The sequence below is a fragment of the Pleurodeles waltl genome, chromosome 1_2, assembly GCF_031143425.1.
Source record: "Pleurodeles waltl isolate 20211129_DDA chromosome 1_2, aPleWal1.hap1.20221129, whole genome shotgun sequence".
NCBI classification, from domain to species: Eukaryota; Metazoa; Chordata; class Amphibia; order Caudata; family Salamandridae; genus Pleurodeles; species Pleurodeles waltl.
In genome coordinates this window covers 680,106,318-680,128,909 of record NC_090437.1, presented here as the reverse complement: position 1 = coordinate 680,128,909, position 22,592 = coordinate 680,106,318, and the positions used below count along the sequence as shown (strand labels likewise).

At 42.9% G+C, this 22,592-nt stretch overlaps 1 protein-coding gene across 1 annotated transcript in view; it reads right to left on the bottom strand.

Annotated features, from left to right (window-relative positions):
* The window catches only part of TMEM184C (transmembrane protein 184C), a 191,388-nt gene that overhangs the window by 83,688 nt on the left and 85,108 nt on the right, over positions 1-22,592 (bottom strand). Inside the window, exon 6 of the mRNA XM_069242626.1 lies at positions 9,329-9,422. Within this exon, the coding sequence (XP_069098727.1) occupies positions 9,329-9,422 (94 nt within the window). The remainder of the gene's footprint in view (positions 1-9,328; positions 9,423-22,592) is intronic.

Below are 22,592 nucleotides of genomic sequence, written 5' to 3'. Positions count from 1 at the left end.
CAAATCTCCTTTAAAGGCTCCTCTGCTTCAAACATCCAACATATCAAACACTTCCTACACATCATCCAGATCTGGATGTCCATCGTCTACCTGAAGTTCAACCCTACCAAGACCAAATTCCTTCTATCTGCTTAGAACAACAAACAAGAAACAGAACAAACATGGTGCAATGACATGAAACAGGATGACCTGAACACAACTTTCACTGAATGCCAAGTCACTTGGATTCACCCTGGACACCAACCTCACCTTAAAGGCACACCTGTCAAAAACCAAAGATGGCCTGGTACCAGCTCTCTCATGCAGAGAAAGAGCAACAGTTTTTTCCAAAAATACACTCTAGAACTGCTATTCATGTTGTGGTATTCTAGCATCTCGATGGTGGTAAACACCATGCTTCACAGAAATCCAGACCACCCTATAAGGGCATCATACTCTCCGCAGCACATCTCATCCACAGACTGAAGAAATATGATCACATCACTCCCATCCTAATGAAAATCCATTGGCTCTCTTTGCTGGCTTACATCATCTGCAAAGTTGCCTCATTTACAAAGTCATCACAAACAGCAACCAATGCTTATCTTGCAGATAAGCTCACCACGTTTAGTGGTTCTCGGCACCCCAGCAGCCAGGATACCATCAAACTACAGACTAAGAAGGGTAAAAGAAAAGTAAGAGGCTTTTTCCATCTATGAAGCCATGACCTGGAACAACATCCCTATATCCATTAGGTGAGCCAACTGCTGCTTCAATTTAGGAAATAGGTGAAGTTGCACACCTTTAAAGAACACTGAAATGGATTAATAGACCACAAACCAGCTATCTTTCCCACCATCCGTTGACATTATGATCGTCTTTGGCCCTTTAGAGTCCTCTACTGACTTTTGGCTTGATTTGCACTAGAGAAATACCAGATACATACACACATGCATATAAACCTAGAGTTTAAAAAACTGTTTACATTTACAAGATTGGGAGACTAAGCAAGTGTTTGAAGTGCAGCAAAAATGCATAGCTCAAGCAAAAAGCACAATAAAAACTTTACTAGAGATATTTTAGCAGCAAGACATTTTGAAAATTTCAAACAGTTTGGAGAAAAGATTCACATTTCATAGTAGGCAATTATTTAAAATGCTCTGCTGCCAAACCTTTACAATCCGTTCTTTTCTGATCACTCATCTGTGGAAAATGTAGTATAACACCACTACTTCTATCATCAACAGTGTCCCGCAAATGACGCATGGACAATAGTATTTAGGTGACAAAAAATTCATCATCTGCCACAAGGCTATATATTATAAATCATCAAGGAAAAAAGATATAGTGATAGTATGTAGTATCTTTTTTTTCCCGTTAGTGAAAGATAGAAAAATCAGAAGACCAGTTTAGGTAGATAAGGAGGTATCAATACAGAGGCCAAAATTGTTGCATGTAGATAAAACAGTATATCGTCTGTAAAAGATTTTACAGTATTGCGAGAATAAAGCAAGCAATTTTGCACCATTAGATGAAAAGCAGGAAAGTCAAGGTTCACAGTAACAAAATTCTCGAGCCAATCAGTTAAGGAAACAGAGAACACAAATGTTCCTTAATTAATAAGGGTTGTTATTCAAAAAGGGGGATACAATCGCTATGGGTGGCAATGATGGAAAATGTCACTTACCCAGTAGACACCTAATTGTGCCATGTACTGCTGTAGATTCACATGCTTTGCATAAGTCTGCCATCTAGTGTTATTTTTATTCGAAGAAGGTTTTCGAGTCACGGGGTCCAGTGACTCCTCCTCTCGGTAATACTGCGCATGGGCACCGAGTCCTTTGTTAGATTGTTTTCCCGCAGGAGGGTGAAATAAAGAGTGTATAAATGTATATGTAGATATATAGTAAAGAAATGAGATGTCCATGCAACGTATATAGATATTTACAATATATTGTACTACAACTATAGGCTCCGGGGGAGGAGGGAGGGCGCAATGTGAATCTACAGCACTACATGCCACAAACAGATGTCTACTGGGTAAGTAACATTTTCCGTTCAATGTCATGTGTAGCTGTAGATACACATGCTTTGCATAGACTGTAAAGCAGTTCCCTCCCTAAATAAGTGGTGATTATGCTATAGGAGTTGAAGTCATTTGAAATAGTGCTGTAAGTACTGCCTGTCCAACGTTTGCTTGTTGGCAAGATAACACATCCACACAGTAGTGTTTAGTAAATGGGTGTGGTGTAGACCATGTGGCAGATTTACCTATGTCTGCCATCGGTATATTCCCAAGAATGCCATTGAAGCTCTCATTTTCCTAGTTGAATGTGCTGTAGAAGCTACTAGTAACTGTCTTTTAGCTTTAAGATAGTAAGTCTGAATACACATCACTATCCATCTGGCTAGTCCATTTTTTGAAATAGGATTATCTTTGTGCCACAAAAAGTTGTTTGGATTTTCTGAAATATTTTGTTCCGTCAATATAGTACATTAGAGCTCTTTTAACATCAAGGGTGCAAAGAGTTCTTTCAGCAACAGAATCTGGCTGTGGAAAGAAGACTGGCAATTCCACTGACTGACTGATATGAAAAGGTGAAACCACCTCTGGTAGGAATTTTGGATTTGTGCTATGAACTAATTGAAAGAAAGGTTCTCTCTTCTTAAGGAAGTGATTGCTACTAAGAAAGCAACCTTTCATGATAGGAACTGTAAGACAAGAATGCATGGGTTCAAATGGTGGCCCATAAGACTTGCGAGTACGATATTAAGATTCCACACAGGGGCTGGAGGAACTCTAGTTGGAATAACCCTTTTAAGAACTTCCATAAAGGCCTTTATAACAGGAATCCTGAACAGGCAAATATGTTGTCTGTTTCGAAGGTAAGCAGCTATAGCTGTTAAATGAATCCTAATAGATGAATATGCCAGATGTTCTTTTTGTGTGTATAGCAAATAGCAAACGATATCTTGTACTGAAGCTTTAAGTGGGTCAATATTTTTGGGTTGATAATAGTATACAAAACGTTTCCATTTAGCTGCATAACATTGTCTAGTTGTGGGGTTGCGTGTTTGGTTGTTTTTTTTTTTAGAATATCCATACATTCAGATGGAAGTTGTAAATAGCCAAACTCTATTACTTCAGGAGCCAAATCGCCAGGTTGAGTGTTCTGGGATTTGGATGTCTTATTTGGCCTCTCCTTTGAGTCAACAACTCTGGTCTGTTTGGCAGCTTGTGATGTGGTACTACAGACAGGTCCAATATCGTTGTGTACCGAGGTTGACATGCCCATTTGGGAGCGGAGTATCATAGTGAGTGAGGTTTGTTTCATCTTTATTATCAGAGATGGAATTAGTGGGAGAGGTGGAAAACCATAAGAAAATATCCCTAACCAGTTCATCCACAGAGCATTGCCCTTGGATTGAGGGTGTGGGTACCTGGATGCGAAGTTTTGGCATTTTGCATTTTCTTTTGTGAGAAAAGGTCTATGTTTGGGGTTCCCCAGACTTAGAAGTATTGTTGAATAACGTGTGGGTGAATTTCCCATTTGTGGACTTGTTGCTGCGCCCTGCTTAAGAAGTACGCTAGTCGATTGTGTATCCCTGGAAGATACTGTGCTACTAATTGAATGTCATTGTGAATCACCCACTCCCAAATTGTCTGTGCTAAAAGGGACAATTGAGATGAGTGTGTTCCCTCCTGTTTTTGCAGATAATACATTATGTTTTTTTTATCTCTCCTTATTAACACTATCTTGTGTATGATTTGTACCTGAAAAGCTTTGAGTGATAGGAATGTATATGTCCAAGTAGTGTATATGATAAATCTGTTGGATTAAGTCCCATTCCCCTTGTACAGTGAGATGGTGAGATGAGGCCCCCAACATATTAGTGATGCATCTGTTGTGACTGTGGTCTGAGGCACAGGGTCCTGAAAGAGCCGCCCCTTTGATAGGTTGGTGTAATTCCACCATTGCAGAAAGCGGCGAGTCTGGCGGTCCAACAACACTAGATCCTGAATTTGACCCTGTGACTGAGACCATTGTGGAGAAAGGCACTGCTGTAGTGGTCGCATGTGTAGTCTTGCGCTGGGGACTATGGCTATACATGAAGCCATCATTCACAATAGTTTTGTCACTAGTTTCACTGTGTAAGTGTGGTTGTATTGAAGTTGAGATATGAGATTGTGAAAAGCTTGAATCTTTACTGGCTTTGGATACGCTAATCCTGACTGAGTGTTCAGAATTGCTCCCAGATACAGTTGTATCTATGATGGTTGCAGGTGAGATTTGTGGTAATTGACTGTGGATCCTAGATTGTGTAGGATATCTATGGTATATTCAGCATGTTGTTGACAAAACTGAATTGTACTGGTCTTTATGAGCCAGTCGTCTAGATATGGGAAGAAATGTAAGTGTTGTCTTCTGAAAAATGCTGCAACCACCTCTAAGCATTTTGTGAACACCTTTGGTGCTGTTGTTACTCCAAATGGTAGCACTTTGAATTGGTACTGCTTTCCTGCTATGACGAGTCTTAGATATTTTCGATGAGCTGGATGTATAGGAAGGGGGAAATAAGCATCTTTGAGGTCTAATGCTGTCATGTAATCCCGTTTTTGTAGTATGGAAATGACATCTTGTAGAGGGACCATATGAAGGTGTTCTGAAAGGATTATAGATTGAGGGGTATCAGATCTAAAATTAATCTTAGAGTACCATTTTTCTTTGGTATGAGGAAACATAGTGAATATAATCTAGACCACTGTTGAGATATGGGTACTATTTCTATGGCTCCTTTGAGTAGTAGTGATTGTACCTCCTGTTTCGATAGAGGGAGAAGCTCCTGGGTAAGCCTGTGTGAACGAGGGGTAACGTTTGCTGGAGTGGAAATGAGTTCTAGACAATAACCATGTTGGATAATGGACAGAACCCACTGGTCTGTAGTGATATTGTGCCATTGTGGATAGAAATTTACCAGTCATCCTCCCACAGGAGGTGAGTGCTCTGTGTGAAAGGTGAGAAAGTCACTGTTTATTTGAGAAAGACGAACCTCTGGAAGTAGATGGTTTGCCTCTTCCTCTATGGTTGGATCCTCTGTAGGAACCTCTAAATGATCCTCTTGTGTAGAAGTGTGTGGATGTTTTTGTTGAGAAGCTGCAGCCTCTGTGGCTGATGCTTTAAAACCCCTTCTAAGCTGTGGCCTACGGAAATTCCCTCTAGTGGGTGTGGTGTATAACACACCCATTGCTTTAGCGGTTTCAGAATCCTTTTTAAGTTTATCTATAGTTGTATCAACTTTTGGGCCGAATGGATGTTCCTTGTAAAAGAACAAGTTTAAAACAGTGTGCTGTATTTCAGGTTTGAATCCTGAACATCTTAACCAGGCATGTATTCTAATACGTACACTGGTGTTGATTGCTCTGGCTGCTGTATCTACTGCATCTGTAGCAGATCTAATAGCATTGTTAGATATTGCCTGCCCCTCTGTTACTAGTTATCCCCTTTTTTGGTGCTCTGGTGGAAGGTATTGCAACAGTTCTATTTCATCCCAGTGGGCCCTATCATACCTATCTATTAGAGCCTGTGAGTTGGCTATCCTCCAGGGATTTGCAGCTTGTGAAGCTACTCTTTTACCTGCTGCATCTATTTTCTTGCTCTCTTTGTCTGAAGCAGGAGCGTCTTCTGTGGACTGATTATTGGCCCTTTCCTTGCTGTGCTAACCACAATTGAGTCAGGTGGTACCTGAGTTTTAATGAACACTGGATCTAAGGATGCAGGTTTATATTTTTATCTACTCTTTGAGTGATAATTCTGGCTTTCATTGGTCCTTTGAAAATGTCAGATGCATGTCTGAGTATTCCTGGAAGCACTGGGAGACATGGATATTCTTTGTGTTAAATGCTAATGTGTCAAAGAGGAAATCTTGCTCTATGTTATCTGTATGCATCTGCATGTTATGATGGGCAGCAGCTCTGGCTACAACTTGGTTATACGCAGTAGTGCCTTCTGGTGGGGAAGGTCTAGCAGGACACAAGTCTGCATCATTTGGAAGAATGGGATCAGGATCATAAATATCCCATGGATCTATATCCTGCTGGTCATCACTAAAACCATCCCTGTGTGGTGAGAGAGATGTGTGTGGTTACAACTGTGTTTCATATGTGGGTGATAGTGGTGGTGGCAGTGTAGAAGGAAAAACAGGTGAATGTGGTGATGAAGGCTGTTTTTGTCTTATAGCCTCTTCCTGCTCTTTATCTTTGGAGACCTTTTTTTTGGTGTAGGCGCATCCTTTAAGGTGTCATGAAAAGCTTTTTTTCTCTTAAAGGACATTGGAGGAGAAGCAATTATTCTTCCTGTGTCTTTTTGAATGTGTAATTTCCGCTGTTTAGCATCCTTCACTTCTGTAATAGGTTTGTATGTCCAAAGATTCTTGGGTAGAAGCAGTATGCTTACTACTTGTTGCTTTCGACTCTGAAGGTTTAGGTATGGAGTGCTTAACTCAAACCGAAAATGTCAGCTCTGAAGTTGATGCCAATTTTTCCGGCACCAAAGATGTGCCTTCTGTTGTTCGGCTTGATACCGAGACAGCTGTAGTAGCCTGTTTGGTCAATGCCGAATTAACTTTAGTCTTTGTTCTCTGAGCCGTAACCGAAGGTTGGTCATCCAGATTTGTTTTTCAGATCTGACCATGGCCCAAAGGCAGTGGAGGACGGACAACTAGTGGTGGAGTCTTTTTTTAGTTTCTTTGTATGGCGCGATGGGGCTGTTGGATTCACGTATTGCGCTGGAGGTATGTAGTGGCTATCATCGGAGTGTTGATCAGAGTCCGAATTTTGGATGGAAAATTATGCCCATTGTCGAAGTTCTTCCTCTGCGTGTTCTTCACCAAAGATATCAGTTCACTTCTGTGGACTTGGACACTGAGCTCTACGTTCCCGGCGAGTCTTTATAGATCGAAATGATCTGCAGGCGTCACAAGTCTCTTCTCGATGATCTGGAGATAGACAGAGATTACACACAGAATGTTGGTTGGTGTATGGAAATTTAGCGTCACACAGAGGACAGAATCAAAACGGAGTTCGTTGCATCAGCCCGACATTGAAGTAGGGGGCAAGAATTTGATCCAGATGGTCTAAATAGGATAGAGTATAGATGGGAAACGAGATCGAAACTATACCAACTGTATTATAGAAAGGTAGAAAAAAAGTTCAGAAATACTGAACTGAGATCCACAGCAGGGAGAGGAAACGCATCCGAAACCCAACGGCAGAGAGAAAACAATCTAACAAAGGACTCAATGCCCATGTGTAGTATTACAGAGAGGAGGAGTCACTCGATCACGTGACTTGAAAACTTTCTTCAAAGAAAAACAACTTGTAACACTCCGAGCCCAACACTAGATGGCGGACTTATGCAAAGCATGTGTATCTACAGCTACAAATGCCATTGAACATAAATATACATCATACAAGATTCTTCCCCCACTCTAACCCACAGTTAAAGAAGAGCATGGGATACTAGAAATGAGGTGCTTTGTCACTACCTGCAAAAAAATGTGGTGGTGCAAAACAGTTTTGGAGCAGAAAGCTAGAAGTTCATTTTTAATATCCTTAAAGATGGTAAGTTATTATATGCGGATGGAAGTGCATCAAAATCATTTTACCAGGGAGCTTTAACTATATTTCCCAAGCAAGGATATGTCACAATTTGGGATGCACCATCTTAGCATTCCGCTGGTCAGCAACTGTAAAAGAAATCTTAAAGAAAGCACTCACCCCATAGTATGGTAAGGTAAAGTTATCTTAGTGAATTTCCAGAAGTCTTTTTGCATGTTATTAAATATCTTCAAATCAATATAGTGGGATATTTCTTTCAAAGAGTTATCAGTATTTGTATCTACATAATTAAAAGAAATTAGACCTCTGAACTAAGCAGAAATTAAGAAAGTACTCAAAATCGGAGCTAACTGTAGTTGGATGGATTAACATGACTAAAATACTTGTTTCATTAACGTTTCTTTTTTAGAGCACTTCTTTGCTATCTCTTGCAAAGTTTTTAAGATGCTTAACAGTCTCACCAGTAATGCTCTTCACATTGTCTATCACAATCACCTGTGCTACTATCAGAAGGATAGGGGAATATCATTAATTTGGCAGAGCCTATAAAATGGGAGACACCTTTGGCAAATCAGAGATAATGGGGGTGTTGCAGTATTTATGTTCTGATACTGCTTTTCAAAGGAGGAAAATGTATGTACTTGTAATCCTAATTCCCCATCTCTGATGTTCTTTTGGATGCACAGACAGTGGAATCTCTCTGCACACTTGCAGAACACCTAATGTATTTTATTTCATATTACTTATGTATAAACAGAGAAAATGTGCCCATGAATGCAACATTTTTCTATTTCCCTTTCTTAATTAAAAGAATGCAGCCAACTATCGGAGAAATACATTTCTACTGATGGAAAACACCAGTCTTTTCACCATTTGTAAACAAAGAAACTTAGAAGAAAATGTGACCTCTAATATATGTTGTAAACAGTGCAAATGTTACACTTCACGGGTAGAAATTCCAGAAGTTCCTTAACATGAAGTATTCAGTGCCACAGGGCATCCTATTTGTTCCCCAAGTTCATAATTATATGATTCATTACTGTTCATAGGCATAATAGGCAGCCTTAGGGATCATCAGAGGCAGCATGCTAATAGTTTCTATCTCCCGTTGTAAAATCATTTACATCCAGTGTTCAAGACAGAAAGGACCCCATTTTGAGACTTGATGCACTCACTTTGAAGCCATAGTTTATTCTGATTTCACTTAAAGCTTGCTCTTTTATACATTCATTTATTATATATACCACCCATTGTGTATATCATTATTGCTGAGCAGGCAAGAGTTGACTTTGATTGAGGTATACTTTATGTGCTGTATATTTTTGTAAGACGTGTATGTATTATTCTCCGATTATGTGATGTTTTCTTTGTGAATGATAAATGTACTTTTCTGTATATTAGAATATTTTGATAATACATATGAAAGGTCAAATAATAAAATATGGTTTAAGGTGATGGGTTGCAATTAATTTGTATGCTAACCATCTTATAGTGATTTGCCATGTAAAGTTTTATTATACATGTTCCTGAGGACCTAGATATATTTTGTGATAAATATAAGCTTGCAGCACCATTTACATCCATTCTCCACACTACGTACTAGCGTGTCACAAAAGGGTTGTGTTGTGTGCTTTCAAAAGCTGTTCTGAACCAGTGTTAGTGTTAGATTCAAACATAAGGAGAATATTATTCTATTTGTAAACAGATATTAAGAAAAGACCCATCACTCACCAGCTGTGAAACATTGTTGATGATAACCAAGTACGTCCAGACATTTCTTAAGCTGAAGTTTCCTTCTCCGTACACTCCACTCAACTGACAGATTCTAGAAGAAAAAAAGCATTAAACTGTAGTCATCATTGGCAGAAAAATATATCCAATCCTGGACCCTTGAAAGCAATCACCTTCTCTCCATCCTTACAGAACAGCAGATGTTCACTGATGACTTTTCAAGCGTACATTGTCAATTATGAGTCAATAAGTTTCAATGCAATCTTTATCAAGAGGAAGTCTAGTTGTCACTGTGTATTCTAAGGCATATTAATAATGACAAAACCAGTTAAAGATGAGCCTAACTTGGCTTGGTCAAACCTGACCTCTTATTCTTATGCTGCACAAAATCCAGAACAAAGATCGACTGATTGATATATAAGGAGTACCGCATTCTGAGAATTAGCTATTTCGTTTTACGACTGCTATTGTACTTGCACTGGTGATGGAATGTATCACTGTTCTGTCTAGCTCTGTGTTGTTTCTAGATAGATAGAAGTGTAGAACTAAAATTGTCAGTCACAGCAGGGAGAATGAGGTTTAAATAAGCAAAAGAAATGACCTACACATTCAACAGTCAACTGTCATATACTACCGACACACTTTCTGAAATCGGTTTTGTTGGCACAGCTCTTTCTTGGTTCGCCAATTATTTAGCTGAGAAAGCAATCCAAATCTCAGACATTCATTAACTTCCACCACCAGCTTGCGTAGCCCGCGGAGGCTTAAATATCGTCCCTATTGTTTAATTTATATATGATTTTAGTGATTTATCTTATCCTTGCTTGTAGCTGTGATTTGTTTCTATATGTGGATGACACACATTCTTTGCTAAAGATTGAAGGTGATGTAAAGTCCACAGCAACACACCTGCTTGTTTAAGGTTGAGAGATGGATAAGCTCAAATTATGTGAATTTGAATTGTTGTAAGAGAGATATAATTTGTTCTTTCATGCCGTCACCATTTTGAGATTAACCCTTTTGGTCTTTTTCTTTGGTCCAAAAACCAGCTTTGTTAACATGTATAGGAAACTTAGGGGGTAAAAGTATATTTTGCCTTACCCATGATAGACAAGGTTAGGGCAGTGGTCAAAACCTGTATATTTATCTTTGCTTCTTGAAACAGGTTGTACATCTGTTTACTTGTAATCACAGGGTGAAAACTGTTAATGCATTTATAGCAATTTGTCTTGACTACTGCAAATCCCTGTGTCTTGGCCTGCCTCCTTACCAGATTTAAAAACTCCAAAGGATACAAAATGTTGCCACTACTCCGGTGATCAGTCTTAAGCCTAGAGAAAATCTCTCACCAGCACTTGTTTCCTTACATTGGCTCCCTGTGGTAGACCATATTGTCTTTATATCAGTGTGTCTTGTAAACAAAACATTGTTTTCCATCTGCAGCTCAACTCTCAGCTTTGTCTTCGCTGCCATCTCGGGCCTTAAATGTTTGACAGTTCCATAATTTCACCTTAAACCTTCCGTCATGACACGGAATTCGCTACCACTGAATCGGAGACAGAAATCTGATCTTTTCAAGTTTAGGAAAGCCTTAACAACATAGTTGCTCTCACAAACGGATTAGCTTTCTGGTGTGTTGTTTTACCTGTGCTTGTCTTCCAGCACCAACACGCTACGCTGTACTAGCAAAACAGCAATGCTAAAATATAGTAACTGTCCAATGTCTGCAAAAAACGGCCAAAAGAAACATCTGCACCTCAACTGCCTATGGTAAAAACATTTCCTGTAACCCCTTCATCTTTTATGAACGATCATGGAGTAGACCTGATGCTATAATAGAGCAGAGTATCTGCTGGTGGTGCTCCAGGTCATTCTTATTTGACTAGCTGCAGGACGTTCTGGGCCATATTACAACATGTAAAATCAATTGGGTTTTACCTAATGTGCATAATTTACAGCACTTTGGTGTTATGGATGTACCTACCAAAGGACATTTGGATTAGCTTGGGTCTTCATTCATCTTTCCTGAAATGGGGCTGCAAGAGATCAACCATAGTTTCAATACTTGAATGTAGGTAAATGCTTGTGTTCTAAATAAAAAAAATACTCCAGAAGAAAATTGTTGGGGTTTGAGATTTTAACATACAGGGAGTGCAGAATTATTAGGCAAATGAGTATTTTGACCACATCGTCCTCTTTATGCATGTTGTCTTACTCCAAGCTGTATAGGCTCGAAAGCCTACTACCAATTAAGCATATTAGGTGATGTGCATCTCTGTAATGAGAAGGGGTGTGGTCTAATGACATCAACACCCTATATCAGGTGTGCATAATTATTAGGCAACTTCCTTTCCTTTGGCAAAATGGGTCAAAAGAAGGACTTGACAGGCTCAGAAAAGTCAAAAATAGTGAGATATCTTGCAGAGGGATGCAGCACTCTTAAAATTGCAAAGCTTCTGAAGCGTGATCATCGAACAATCAAGCGTTTCATTCAAAATAGTCAACAGGGTCGCAAGAAGCGTGTGGAAAAACCAAGGCGCAAAATAACTGCCCATGAACTGAGAAAAGTCAAGCGTGCAGCTGCCACGATGCCACTTGCCACCAGTTTGGCCATATTTCAGAGCTGCAACATCACTGGAGTGCCCAAAAGCACAAGGTGTGCAATACTCAGAGACATGGCCAAGGTAAGAAAGGCTGAAAGACGACCACCACTGAACAAGACACACAAGCTGAAACGTCAAGACTGGGCCAAGAAATATCTCAAGACTGATTTTTCTAAGGTTTTATGGACTGATGAAATGAGAGTGAGTCTTGATGGGCCAGATGGATGGGCCCGTGGCTGGATTGGTAAAGGGCAGAGAGTTCCAGTCCGACTCAGACGCCAGCAAGGTGGAGGTGGAGTACTGGTTTGGGCTGGTATCATCAAAGATGAGCTTGTGGGGCCTTTTCGGGTTGAGGATGGAGTCAAGCTCAACTCCCAGTCCTACTGCCAGTTCCTGGAAGACACCTTCTTCAAGCAGTGGTACAGGAAGAAGTCTGCATCCTTCAAGAAAAACATGATTTTCATGCAGGACAATGCTCCATCACACGCGTCCAAGTACTCCACAGCGTGGCTGGCAAGAAAGGGTATAAAAGAAGGAAATCTAATGACATGGCCTCCTTGTTCACCTGATCTGAACCCCATTGAGAACCTGTGGTCCATCATCAAATGTGAGATTTACAAGGAGGGAAAACAGTACACCTCTCTGAACAGTGTCTGGGAGGCTGTGGTTGCTGCTGCACGCAATGTTGATGGTGAACAGATCAAAACACTGACAGAATCCATGGATGGCAGGCTTTTGAGTGTCCTTGCAAAGAAAGGTGGCTATATTGGTCACTGATTTGTTTTTGTTTTGTTTCTGAATGTCAGAAATGTATATTTGTGAATGTTGAGATGTTATATTGGTTTCACTGGTAATAATAAATAATTGAAATGGGTATATATGTTTTTGGTTAAGTTGCCTAATAATTATGCACAGTAATAGTCACCTGCACACACAGATATCCCCCTAACATAGCTAAAACTAAAAACAAACTAAAAACTACTTCCAAAAATATTCAGCTTTGATATTAATGAGTTTTTTGGGTTCATTGAGAACATGGTTGTTGTTCAATAATAAAATTAATCCTCAAAAATACAACTTGCCTAATAATTCTGCATTCCCTGTATTATTTCTCTGGAAGACAAAGTGTTTTCATAAGAAAGGTGCTCTTTCATTCAGGCATTGTAAACCAACTATATTAAAATATAGAAAACGCATTAATAATAGCATTAAAAAACCCAAGCTAAGATTCCTCCTGTAGGTTAGGAAGCAGTGCACAAGCCAACGAAAAATCAGTTAATTCAACTAACCAAACCCCGGAACCACTTTAAAATATGCACCCAATTCCATCTTTACCCAAGACAATACCTAGGGCAACATTAACTAACTGTTCTAAATGGGGGGGGCGTGGTCATGCTGGGGACCAAGATTGCTGCCTAATCTTGAAGCTCTGGCATTGCCTTCTCCAAATTCAGGAAGACTTGGGGCCAGTGAAACTCGACCCCCCAAACCCTGGACACCAGTCTGTGGCGTGTGGGGGGTGCCCAGGAGGTAGGAGAGCGAGCGCGGCTGCCTTGTGTGGCCCAGCACAAGCCTATGAGGCGACAGGGGCCGCAGGTGAGCGTGAGGCCCAGGTCGCCAGACTTCGCTGAGTCTTGCGGCTCCTGCTGTACTGGGCTCTAGCGGGTAGACTCCATCCAGCTGAAGGTGCCCCATGAACTGGGGGTGTCTTGAGGAAGGGCCAGACTTGATCTGGGTGGCCAGCTGATGACATTAACGTCCTGCACCTGGCCCCAGCAGCTGTGGGGCCTGTGGGACAGGGCCTGGGTGCGCTCTCAGCCTGCTGACGTCACCCTTGCTTCCCTGTTCAGGCAATGGGAGGTGGGTTCCCACATCTGCCTGCTCCGTTTCCCGCCATGTGGTGCAGGGCCTACGTCAACCTCCCCCTCTTCTGCAGTGCAAGCTTGAAACTTGAGCATTGGCCCCATTCATTGCCTCAGTGGGGCGCATGCACCCCCATCATGGATGTTAACTGAATCGGCAGATCCAAATAACCTTGAGATCCAGGCCCCATTTTCCTCCACCTAAGCCCTCATCATACAGCTTTTGTGGATTTTCAAGGGGTGTTGGGAGGATGCCTGACATGGCGCTTTATCTTTGGGAGCCTTGTGCCCACCCACCCCATGTGCCACCCACTGACACTGGTACAACATACCTCTCCTCTCCCCCTACAACGGTGAGGCCTCCGGAAGCAGCATACAATGCCACAGGATGAAACCGAGAGGAGGCCTCTCTGCCTTGCCTCTGTGGGGACACTTAGTTGCAGGCGGCATGCCTCTTCGATGCCAGTCCTTCAGCAAAAACGGGCACGGGGACCTCAAACAGCAGAAATTTCAGTTTGACCAGAAAAAAACACCAGGCAACCCACCCTCTTATTAGACTCTGAGGAGGGACAGGCAATAGGGGGCTCTGATGGCGCGCTGGATGGCACAGCTGCAATCATGGCAGAGCTCTGTGCTGGCTTCAATCCATCAACAGCCGCTTTGATGCCCTCACACATCATCTAAATCGTATGGGTGAGCGCCTGGATCATCACGCCATGCGGCTCGACAAGGCAGAAATACGCCTATTAGATGTTGAAGACTACACATTGCTGACCTCAAAGAGACCTGAAAATGTTGAACGGTTGCTGAAGGCAGAGGCTGCCAAGAGAGAAGATCTCGAAGTCTGCTCCCGACATAAGAATCTCTGGATCCTGGGTGTGGCTGAATCCACTGATATGGGCCGTCCTAATCTTTTTGTTGAGCGCCTACTATCAGAGCTCTTCTGCAGGCAGAGTTTCAAGGACATATTTGTAGTGTAGTAAGCCTACAGGTCGCTTGGCCCTAGCCTCTACTGGTTGCTCCCCCACACTCGCTCATAGCACACCTGCTCAATTTCTGCAACCATGACACTGCTCTGTGCCTCGTCAGGGAGCAGAGCCCTCTGACATACCAAGGATCTGTCATTACGTCTTATCCTGACTTCAAGCCGGTGATGTAGGCATTGAGGCGCAAATTTACAGAGGTGTAGAACGCTCCGCAAGCAGGGACTCAAATACAGCATGCTATACCTGGCTCATCTGAAAACAGAGGTCAACGAAACTGAACATTAGTTTCCATCATATGCAACTAACCTATATTATACAAAACTAATCTTGCATCCGCAGCAGGAACCTTTGGATTATTTTCCTTTGCAACCATGACTTTTTTTTTTTTTTTTTAAAGTGGAGTCTGTTGAATTATACCTTCTTAAATGCAAAACCTGGAGGACAATCTTTATAATACAAGAGTGATTTAGCAGATTGGTTTCTATGGTCTGGTAATACAACAATTATTATTACTGCATAAGGGCCATAGTACAGATGCTTATGTGCATATCTATCAATATTATGACACACATTTCGTTCCAAAATCACCTAAACAGTATTTGTATATGTTTTGGACAATGGGATTAGTGTGTCTATACTAGCAACCCTGTTCCTGAACTCCACTTTTCGTTGTTCAGCTTGATGTCGTCCCATGTTATGTTGCTCTTCACTAGAATTCACTCGAAGTGTATGATGTACAGTTAAATTACTTAATCTATGAAACTTATTTGTCATTATGTTCAATTTCCTGTAGTGATTTGCTATAATTTCTAGTTTAGTTGGTTATTTTTCACTCTCCATAAATAGTGTAGGAAATATAACGGGAAGATGAGTGTTAAAATTAACTGTAATAACCTGGATTTCATTAGATTTTTCATATTTTTCAAGATCCTTCTCTTTAAATATATAGTGACGTGACAAATGATTCTGCTGGATTCCTCATTAGAAACCAAGACATGGCTTGGCTCTGATTGAAACCTGGTAGATACTCTACATCCCTAATTGGTACTAGTCCTACAAGAGTTCACTTCAGCTGGCGTGCCGGATTTACAACTCTGTTTCCTTGAGGCGCAGTGCTGATTTATGTATCCTTGGTACCATCCATGTGCCCGTTTGCCTTATGCGCGACCGGAGAGGGACCAGGCCAGGGATTCCCCACTCTCTACTCTCCTTGCCCTAGGTTTGCCAAGAGACCATGCGGACAGTTAGAACCTTTCAACAACTTGCTGAGCTTGGGCAAAACATCAGCGCTGCTTGGGTGGGGGCTTACTCTATTCCCCAGCAATCCGCCTACTGCACAATCCAAGACTACCTCCCACACAGGGGAATACAGTGCAGCATACATTAATAGCCCTTCATTTAGGCACATGGGGAGATCTGTTCATGGACAGGCATGTCATCACGCAGGCTACCAACACTCATTTGGTGCTATCACTTACATGGACTGCTTTGTTTTCCGGCGACTACACAACACTTTGCAAGGCCAGCTTCCGTCATTACCGCTGGAATCGGACGTATTTCCTGTATTGACACAGGTCATCAAGTCCACTGAGGGGACGCTGCTTGTAACCAAACTATATCAAGCTGAAGTCGCACTGCGGCCAGACTGTACTGGCAAAGTCAAGGCTGCATGGGAACAGGACCTAGGATACGCTATACCAGCTAAAATATAGCGGTACTGCTGTGCACCAGACCAAGCTAGTTTTCACTAACAAACGCCACAAGTGCATTATACGTTTTTACACTGTGCATATAGCACTCCACATAGCCAAGATAGAATTGATCCCAATTGCCCGCACCACTGTCCCAAATGCAGGGCGGACCATGCAGATTTTATACACCTTAACTGGACATGCTTCATCATTCAACAACAGTAAACACTTATCCTCACACTTCTACCCACCATGACTGCTGCTACCATTGACCCTGATGCCTTACAGGCCTGAGTTATGTTAGAATGTTCCACCGGGCATCCGCAGACTTGTTGCAATGGGGATGCTGCTAGCCAAGCTCAGGGGGGCAATGAGGTGGGGGAGTAAATTCTGCCCAAGAGAGTCAGATTGGTTGAAAGATTTGATTTATTGTGATACCACCAGCGAAGTATTTGCCTCAATGCAGCATCCCCTCATCAAGACCTAAAGATATATTGCACCCCTTGCAAGATTACCTTCCCGCCATTACCAATGGTGATTCAGATTCCCGATTAGAGCTCACTGATTTTCCCTGCCAGATTGAGAATGTATATGTTGATCTCCCCCTTTATGTACACTTGCTGTTACTCCTGTGGTGATCTACGACTTTGCCGATTGAGGTGATGTGTGGCCTGCTCCATTTTGTTTTCCATCTTCTGATTTTTATATGTGCCGGTACTTGGTCATGATATGCCTCCACTGCAAAAGCTACTTGTATGTGCCCAGTCAGTTCATTGATGCTTTTCAGACTATCTGTATGTTTGTTGTACCTCTGTTGAACCTAACTGTTCTAAATAAACATTTTTCTAAATTTTGAAACTACTGCATGTTCACCAATTTTCAGAGACAGAATGTAAATAAACACTATAAAAACATAACAACTGAGTAAGCTTGCCCACACAAAGCAAGAAAAGTACTGGGCTCAAGCTAAATCCAGCAAGTCAAACGTTAGAGCGGCAGCCTACACAGCTGAATCACCAACCACCCACTGAGTAGATACACTTGTACTTCTCTCACCTGCTCCTGCCTCCATCAAGTAGATGCAAAAATCTAGCTGAAAATCCATGCAAATTGCATACAACCTATAACATGCCTGTGGAAATGAAATCACTGCACAGTCATAACAGTGGCCACCAGAAGTAGGGGGATAGAGCCCGGCCAAACCAGTGTGCACAGGAAACTGGAACAACATCACTGTACCTTGCAATCGTTTGATCCCACACACATCCATGCAGGACCCAAGAGGCCCTTGAGCAAGTCCTACTGCACCTCAGTGGCTAGGGCAACCTCTAAAAACTGATGGGTTCTGATTCAGCACTTATACCCATTTTGCCATCCTTAATTAAAGCCCAACATGTATCTCTACTATTGTAGGACTTAATTACATTTTGACTGGCACTAGCAAATTTGGGGGTAAGACCTTGACGAACAAATTAAACACACACCTTTGGTAATGCTCTTTCTTGTACACTCTACATCTAACAGCAGACTCCTTACTGTTCGAATATTCACCAAGCATCGATCTGGAAACTTTTGAGTAGTACCTCTGTGCGCGGTAGGCAATGCCATGCGGCTCTGCACGGATGCGGTTCCACTCTGGAAATGACGTGCAGGGCATATATAGGCACCACTCCCCCGCGCTTGTGTCAGTTGCTTTTAAGACTGTCAACGCCCCTAAACACAGAGCCCCAAAACAAATTTGTTTTTGACCAGAGTGCAAGTTTCTAGACTTGGGATGCCACTGATGGGCAGAGCCCTCTTCAAATAATGGGCAAAGTGGGAAGGTCGGTGAAGAATTTGTGGTTAAAGTCTCAACCAGAAAGAGTATTACTGTATTACTGAAGATAAAAAAACTTGTTCTTCTGATAGGAGACTTATAACTGCATATTTTTCTTCTTTGAATCGATATCAGAGCAGTACCTATTAGGAGGTGGGTCTGAATTCACTCAAACCAAGAAGTCCTATAGGACCAAGTGAGCAAAATGCCCTTCTGAGTGAACTTGGCTGTCCAAACAGTAGAGCTTTGTGAACAATGCAGCAACACCCATGCAGCTGCCTGGCAGATGTTCAGGACAGGAACTCCGCAAAACAGCGCAATGGTAGCAGGTTGGCCCTTGCAGAATGGGTCTGCACACCTTGTGGATGCTTTTTTTAAGCCAATGTGTAGCAGATCTTGATGCATAGTATACAGTCCTCTTCTGCACAGCCTTGTTTTTTTTTTGCAGCAGGGAACCGCATAAATAGATGTTCGTCCACTCAGTGTTGGTTGGTACGATCGATGTGAAAGCTTATAGCTCTTTTTGGGTCCAAGCAATGGAGTCTCTTCTCCTCCTGAGAGGTGCGAGGTAGAGCACAGAACACTGACAGGGTGATGGTTTGGCAGATGTAGAGCAGCATCACAACATTTGGTAAGAAGGATGCTCACGTCCGCAGAACCAGTTTGTCTGTGAAGAAGATGGTGTAGAGCAGGTGAACACGGAGAGCCTGAAGCTCACCTTCGCACAACCAGGATGATGGCAGCAAGGAACACTGCTTAAGGGTGAGGAGCCACAATGGACAGCTGAAGCTGCTCAAAGGATCTGCACATCAAATATGTGAGGACCCACTGTGGCATGACAAAAGTAAGGGAGGTAACAAGTGTTAGAGACCTTTCAAAAACTGCATCACAAATAATGAGGGCTGGTCCAGAAACAGTAAAAAGGCTGAAAGAGCTAAAAGGTATCTCTTAACAGTGCCCAACGCCTTGCCAAGTAAGAGACAAAGCAAACAACAGAACTTTACATAAGTAGGCCTGGAGGGGGTCAATCTGACGTATGCCACATCAAACCACAAATTTGTCGCAATGACAGACGTATACAGTTTTTGTCTAGGGATGCCTGGCTCATAGGATGCACAAGAGGCCTGGCAGCTTTCGCTGCCTACGGCCCTGGCCTGGTTTCAGGCCTGGGCCGTAGGCAGCAAAAGAAAGCTGCTGTTTCAGGCCTCCTGTGCACCGACCTGCCCCGTGTGCAGTGCACACAGGACAGGCCCGTGCACATGGCCAGGCCGGTGTACAGGAGGTCTGAAGTGACAACTTTCGCAGCCTACGGCCCTCTCCTGAATGCGCCCGATCTCAGAAGTGCTACGCAGGGTTGCCCGACCCTGCTTAGCGCTTCTGAGATTGGGCACATTCAGGACTCAGTGGGTCACGGAACTCTGCCTCCGTGGAATTCCATGGAATTTTTAATGAACTCCGTGAACTCTGCCCAGGCCTACTTGCTGCCATAAGATAGACAGATCCTACTCAGTCAGTCACTCTGGGGATGGTCAATGGTGCGTAGAGTTGCAATGAAGGGCAAGGCGTACCGCTTCCGGACTAGCTGCAGGACCCACTTGTTCAATGTGATGGTCTGTCTACCAAGCAAGAATTGTCAGATTCTGCCTTTTACTGGGTGGCTGTGCTCCACTAATGGCATGCTAAAGGTGTTTTGCACGTGGGGCTGAAGGGGGTCAGTGTTTTGGTGACCTGGACCACGGGGGCAGTAGGTGCTGTGGCCACACAACTGCTGTGCACCTTGCTGGGGCTGAACTGGCTGATGGTATGGGGTACCTCAGCAGAACCCGCAAAAGTAACAGTAGACCTGAAAAACCAGTTGACCGCATCCAGGTGTGGCAGTCAATGGCGACGATGGGGCCAATTGCCCATCCAAAGGAACCTGTAGCGTTTAAGTCACAACGAATAATGAACTTGGCTGCATCACAACCGTCCTGGATGGCTTGGGTTAGGACAGGTCAGAGGTCTTCTGTGGCACAAGGGAGGACCTGAGCCACTGAATCCCAAAGAGCATGGGAACAGAGGCCCAGGTAGCAGCTGGCATTCACAGGCCTGAGGGTCAAGCTGGTGGAAGAAAATACCCTCTGCCCAAAGATCTCCACACGTTTGGACTCTTTAGCGGAGGAATAGTAGTTGGGTAGATATGCAGGTTTGTCTGACTTGTGGATGCCCACAAAACTAATGGTTTGTGAGGGGCCTGCTGAGACAAAGACAGGACTGCCCAAGGCAGGGCCGTGGTATCTCACAATCTGGCATTGATGGGAGCATGAGCAAGGTTTGGCCCAAGCCTCCAAAAGGGTATCCTCATTGAAGGGCTGGAAGGGCTCAATGGATGTTTTCTCTAGCTTTAGCACTTCTGACATGACACTGGTTTTGACCTCTAACGTGAGGAGCAGAAAGTCAAGAACTTTGGCTGCCTTATGCATGACCAATGCCTAGGAAGCGCTCTCCTTTGTGGCAGGAGCAGGGGGTGAGACGAGGCCATACTCAGGGGAAGTATTAAGGCAAATGACTTCTTGAAGGTCATCACACCAGCTTTCCTTGTGGTATGGTTGCCCTATCTCATCACTAACATCAAGCATTGCCCGAATCTGTGCCAAATAAGAAATGCAAAGTATTTGTTCTTCCTTGTGTGGGTGGCAAGTCCAGCGGGGGACGCGGTCTTAGTAGGGGTCGCTGTGGCGCGGACTCAATCAGAGAGCACAATGGGCACCTCACCCACCGACACCAATGATGGCATTGAGGCTCTGGAGACCGGCATGGAGGCGGGGTTGGAATGGGAGTGAGAGGAGGCCCAATGGTGGATTCAGTGTTCAACTGTCACAGAGGGCGAAATCGGTGTAGTACGCCAGAAGGAGGGCCTCTAAGCTCATTTAGGCCTGAAGGCGCATCAGAGGAAATGGCAAGGATCTGAAGATTGGAGCATGGCTTGGGGGAACTCTTTGATCTGCCTCGGTATTGCAGACAGCCCCTGAAACTTGTGTTGGGGAGGGATAAGTTGTGAGATAAGCTCCAGCGTCAATCGACTTCGGAAGCAAAATGAAGAAGCATGGTGAAGCCCTTGCGACTTCTCAGGAGTGAGTGGCATGAAGGGGCAGAGTCCTGCTTGGATTTTTAGTGTTTTTTCTTTGACTTACCCAAAGACTTGAAGCGCGATGATGGAATCTTCCGGTGACTGATGACAATCTGTTACAGACATCTGATTACGACAGTCCTTACAGGGTTTGAATTCTGTTGTCCTAGGAGGTGATATTTCTCTTGCACAATGAAATTTGTTTGTTTCAAAAATCGTCTTAAAGAGACAAGAGGTAGTTCCAGATCCCTCAGGATGAAAAGAAAGGAACGAACGTCAGCTTCTGGGAGTGGCACCTACTTAGACCAGCACATCATTTCCAGAAATTAACAATGTAAGTGAAGAGCTGCACAGTGCCACCTAATAGCTAATGGTGATACTGCTGAAACATCTCCAGATGCAGTCTTATGCCTGGGGAACAGTCAAAAGGTGAGGAATCTGCGGTTTGAAGTATCTATTAGAAAGCAGCATTAGGTGCATATCAACATTTTTGTATTAAGATTATTTGTGCAAGGTTGGGATTTTAATGTCTTACACTTCTGTGATGTGTTGTCAACCTAGGTGGTTTAGTCTATGTTTTTATGTCTTACCTGTCTTTTTGTTATATATGTGATGAGAGCATGAGAGTGACAGATGGGAGTTAGAATTATCCAGGCATCGTTCAAAGAGTGTGTGCATTCCCGTATGGATCTACTATGTCTCCCATCTTATCAGGTGGACATTATTGTGGGTTGTCTGGGAGGTATAAAAACATGCAGGGAAAAGTAGTACCAACTGAATCGCCAGTACAACCTGTACTGCAATGGTGGATTGGAAACTGAAGAAAATGTATGAAAAGATAATGTGCAATGTACTTGTGTATGAAGTGGTGTAGATGTAAATTTCCCAGGTAAGCGGATTACTGGCACACGTTATCAATTACTAGTGATCTCGGCAAATGCCTCTCTGTTCCAATGCATGTCTTCTCTGGCTTTCTTGGACAAAGCTAGTTTCATTTTGTATGTGATTAAGAGAGGAATGATTGTTGAATCTGCTCTGGGGATGCTGGTGATGCCTAAACTGGCTTGTACAACGTTGTGAAGGAGCTTACTATTAACAATGGAATTTGAGGTTGTATTTATCAGATGGAGCTGAGACAGTGTGTGTAGGAAAGTGGCATGGTTGCCCCCATTTCCTGCCTGTTGTCAGTACGTTTGA